The sequence below is a fragment of the Pleuronectes platessa genome, chromosome 21 (assembly GCF_947347685.1).
Source record: "Pleuronectes platessa chromosome 21, fPlePla1.1, whole genome shotgun sequence".
In the NCBI taxonomy this organism is placed as follows: Eukaryota; Metazoa; Chordata; class Actinopteri; order Pleuronectiformes; family Pleuronectidae; genus Pleuronectes; species Pleuronectes platessa.
In genome coordinates, this window is record NC_070646.1 from 16,540,470 (window position 1) to 16,545,469 (window position 5,000).

Sequence of the window (5,000 nt, forward strand, 5' to 3'; positions counted from 1 at the left end):
TCCCTGTAACCAGGGTGGTGCCCCGCTACGATAAGCATTAATTACAGATTGTTTCATTCTTAATTGATAATTTTATTGTTTTCATTAATTATTTAACCATTATTGATTGATAACCGTATCATTTCTAATTAATTATTTTACTATTCTTAATTACTAGCTTTATAATTTTTAATTATTTTTAATAAATAATTTCTACTTTAATAATCATTTCTCATGATTATTAATAATTAGCCAACGTCAAATCTACTACTACTATTGCACAACACGTCGCTACTACCGATTGGATGGTTTAGTGAGGTCCTCGGATCGGCCCCGCCGGAGTCGGTAACGGCCCTGGCGGAGCGCCGAGAAGACGATCAAACTTGACTTGAAACCCTGTCAGCAGCTACAGTGGAATCAAACCTTTGCTTTGGTTTTACAGGACCTTCACCTCCTTGGATGATGATGGTGATCAGGAGCTGATTTGAGGAGAGTAGTGATGCACCGATTTATCGGCCAAACATCGGTAGCGGCCGATATTCGCCTCGTTTACTGATATCGGCTTATCGGTAATAAACTTGACTTTCACCGATATCATTGGCCGATGTTCATATTTGTGGTAAAGCCCCTGGCCACGTGCCGCGGCTGGGGGAGCAGTCGCTCCGTCGCCCTCCTCTCCGCGCCGCCGGAGGCTCAGTGTGCGGAACCGGGAGGTCCTCATCCGGTGGCGCCTCACGGCGTCGCTGGTGCGGGGGCTTTCTAGTGCTTTTTAAATAATGATTTAATTATTTTTCTGGCACAAAATGGTGAATGAATAACAACTAAAAGAAAATAAACAAATATCGGTATCGGTATCGGCCAAGAATTTCCATATCGGTGCATCCCTAGAGGAGAGAGGAGAAATCAGTGCCATATGCATCGGCAATGAAGTCTGCAAGGCTGGGAAACATGTCGCAGTTTCCAGAACTGATGCGACCATGCCAGATAGCAACTTTTGCGTGAAGGCATTCACTCTATCAGCGCGGAGCACAACGTTAGATTCGCAGCCATGCAAAGACCGGTTAAGGCCATTCAGCCGGTCAAAAATATCCACCAAATAGGAGAGAGAGGCAAGACACATGGCATCATCCAGGTGCTTGACCAGATCTGTTTGACTTTCAGTCAAAAACAACTTTACCTCCTCTCGCATCTCATACAGCCGTTGTAACACCCGCCCCCAGGAGAGCCAGCGAACTTCAGTGTGATGCAACAGCTGTCCGCGCCCTGAACCCATCTCCTGGCAGAGGACCCCAAACAAACGGGAGTTAAGTGGACGAGCTTTAATATGGTTAATTATTTTCACGGCCTGGTGAAGCACTGACTCGAAGAGCGGTGGCATTTTCCTGGCAGCAGGTGCCTCGCGATGGACCATGCAGTGTGTCCATTGCACAAGTGGAGCAACTTGCTGGACGCGAGCTACGAGGCCACTCTCAGGCCCTTTCATCGACCGCGCTCCATCAGTGCAGAGGCCAATACACTTTCCCCAGCCCGAATCACTGTCTTGGATGAACGAGTCAAGGTCATTAAAGATTGCCTCCCCTGTTGTATGGGTCTGAAGAGGCCGGCAAAACAGGATGTCCTCCTCAATTTCCTTTTCTCGCACATACCTGACGTAAGTGAGAAGCTGGGCCTGTCCAGCGATGTCAGTGGATTCGTCCAGCTGCAGTGCATAGTAAGGACTGATTTGAATGTAGTGTATTAGTTGCTCTTTGATATCACTAGACATTTCTGATATTCGGCCTGACACAGTGTCATTTGACATAGGTATTGCGCTGAGTTTAGCAGCTGCACTCTCTCCTATCATTATTCTACACATGTCTAGCGCGGCTGGCAAACTCAGTGCTTCTGCAATTGTATGGGTTTGCAAAGCTTAGCAATTCTATGAGCAACTACATACGATGCCTCCAGACACTGCTTGGAGACAGTGCTAGGCTTGGAGATGGTGGTTTGTTGTTGCTGGAGGCAGGGTGTTTGGTGTCAAGGTGCCTTTTTAATTTGCACCTCGGCACACAAAACACAATGAGGACATTGCTCAGTCGTGCCAGTGACGGTGAAACCAAACTGCAAATAGCTCTCGTCATACTTGCGAAGGTTTGGCTTCTTCGCAACTGACGCATCGGTTGCCTGACTTTTAAGAATCAGAAACTTGCCCATAGTTATGTTTGTTTGCTGATACAGTGTATGTTAAGTTAATAAAGTTCTAATTGCAATGCCATGGTCTTGTGAGTGTGTTTGTATGTGTGGCTGTGAGCGACTTGCCCACGAATAATGAAGAAGGCTCTGCTAGGCAATGGTTCCTAACAAAACGAACAGTACACAATGTAGACAGGGACAGCACAGAATAGCATTCAAGTGCTGGTGTTTCATTTGTTGCAACACGGTGGATGATTGAAGATGTAAAGGTAGGTGTTAAGGAGAAAAGGGCTAGCTGCAGTTGGAAGAAGTTAGCTAGCTAGAAGGCTAGCTCTTGGGGCTACGAGCTCTCTAAAAAGAATGTGGAGCAAAATACTCCTTAGATTTGGCTACGAACAGGCCTGCTGCAAGTGCAGGAAGGTATTACCAAGGAAGGAGTCTTTAAAAAGACTGTTTATAAAGCAAAGAATATCTGTGACAGATATTCCCCCCATCAGCTGTGTTCAAGTTCTGTTAAAGTTCTGCATGGAACGAAATAGCTTTCAGTTCCTGGACTATTTTTAGATTTGTTTTTATTGAAAACTAATTTTCAGTTTCATTTGAAGAAACTTGTGAGACTTGTTTCGCGTAAGAGGTGTCTGCTGATTAAAGCAATTATTCAGAAACACACCGAGCCACAGCAGCAGGATCCCAGCCAGTGTCTCACCCACAAGTGAAGAGCTCCTGCAGTGTCCCCCATTCACTACAGTTACTGCAGAGTGAATGAACCTGCTGCCTGTGGCTCCTCAGCCCCCCCCCCCCCCCTCAGCTTCCTGGTGCTTCGCTGCCGGTGTGAACAGCCCAATTGATTAACATGGGTGTGGAAAGTAGGCGCACAGCTTTTCGAGGCAGTTTGTGGTGCTTCTGCCTCTGTTGTGTCCCCGGGGTTAGAGGACGATGCTGTGATATTACTGCATTGGTTAAAGTATGTATCACGTCATGATTAATCAGCCTCTTGTGGCGCCCTCTCTGCATTTTGCGACCTAGGCAACCGCTAGGCAACCTCCTCCCCTGATCTACAGGAATGTGTTGTTGCAGTAACGTTGGCAGTGAGGGAAAGTTGACTTTCAAGTGTCACACCCAGGTTCCTAGCAGGTTGATGCTTCTTTCTTTTACAGACAAATGAAAGTTATGTTTCTGTGTGCGTGTGTGTGTGTGTCAGTTTCTCTACACAAATGAAAGTTAAGTGTCAGAAAGTGAAGGTTCGCCTCAGCTCGCGTCACGTCACCTCGTGAGCTCCATATAACGCTGCTCAGAAGTCAGACGTTCACACAGCTGCAGAGTCAGAGGAGACGAGATGAGGTGAGTTCATTTCATTCATGACACTTCATGAACATTAACGATCCTTTAAGTCAGTGACAGTGTTTGTTTCATTACATCATCTTGTGTATTGTCCTTATTAATAAGAATGATGTGAATTAAAGCAGCACTGACATTCACAGACATAACTGTGTCTGTTATCATGTTGATATGACAACTTTTATTTCACACGATAAACGGTGCTGAAAAGATTTGAAAGTTCTATCCATTCGGTTTCATTTGTGAATTCCTTTTATTTCTAATTCTTTATCATAAAGTTGATGGTTAAACTTTGTCAAAATAGTTTGATAACATCATCTTAAGAATCATTTTTAAATGTATACGTCGGCTGTAATTGATAATTTGATATTATAAATGTATTACTGTCTAATACTGGCATCAGCCCAGGGTCTGATATTTATCAAAGGTTGAGTAGGTGGTGGGTTTGCTGAGTTGCTGGTTACAGCGAGCGGCCGGCCAACATTGTGTGTGGCCCAGGTTACGCATGCCTGACCGACTTCTAAAAAGCCAAATTACAGAAGTCACACAAGGCAGCACTAAAAACAAATGAGACATGAAATTAAGATAAATATAATTAAAGTAAAATCAGGATCTTGAGTCATTGTTATTTTACTGTTGAATAAATCCTTTTGTCAGAACATTTTCTGTCAACCCACTGATGATGTGTTTTAATGTTTATAATTAATCTCCATCAGTGCTCAGAGTGAAATAACCCTGGAGGGCAGACTGGGGGCGCTGCAGTGCCACTTCACCTGGGATCTGGAGCCCGGCAGGAACACACTTTTGAGAATCAAGGACATACTGCAGGATATCGGCACAGAGGAAGGATGCAAGTGGCTGGGACACATTTACAACCTGCAGGGGTACATCTACTTCCAGCTGGGGTACATTGAAGAAGCCAGGAGTTTCTTCAGCAGAGCAGAGGAGGCCTTCAGGAAGATGAGAGGAGCAGAGGAGGGTCCCTGGCTGGTGGTGACCTACGGGAACCAGGCCTGGCTGCATCACCATCAGGGAGAACAAGCAGAGAGTCGGGCTTGTCTGTCAAAGATCGACGGCCTGATGACTGAGGATCCATCACAGGATGAGCTGCACCAGGAGATCTGCGCTGAAAAAGCCTGGACTCTGATGAAGTTCAGCAGAGAACAGAAGCTTCTGGCAGCTGATTACTTCCAGAGAGCCTTCCTGATGCAGCCGGATATGGTGGAGTGGCAGACCAGCTACATGTTATTGTTAGCAAACACCTTTAAACACTCAAACCTGAGGGCGGACATCTGGGAGAAAATGAAAATTGCCAAGGAACAGGATCCAGAGAACCTGTACCTCGCTGGTATTTACCTCCTGGAACTTGCTAAGAGAGGAGAAACAGACCAAAGTGGAGCACGTGAGTTAGCCACAAAGGTTCTGAGAAACCCTGTCAGCAGCTACAGTGGAATCAAACCTTTGCTGTGGTTTTACAAAACCTTCCCCTCCATGGACGAGGCTGTGGCTTT

At 45.6% G+C, this 5,000-nt stretch overlaps 1 protein-coding gene across 1 annotated transcript in view; it reads left to right on the forward strand.

The window, feature by feature from the left end:
* The first annotated feature begins 3,078 nt into the window (after positions 1-3,078).
* Positions 3,079-5,000, forward strand: part of LOC128426824 (interferon-induced protein with tetratricopeptide repeats 2) — a 3,133-nt gene continuing 1,211 nt past the window's right edge. Inside the window, exons 1-2 of the mRNA XM_053413872.1 lie at positions 3,079-3,492; positions 4,206-5,000. The exon at positions 4,206-5,000 is cut by the window's right edge and continues 1,211 nt beyond it. Of these exons, the coding sequence (XP_053269847.1) occupies positions 3,488-3,492; positions 4,206-5,000 (800 nt within the window). The 5' untranslated portion in view covers positions 3,079-3,487. The remainder of the gene's footprint in view (positions 3,493-4,205) is intronic.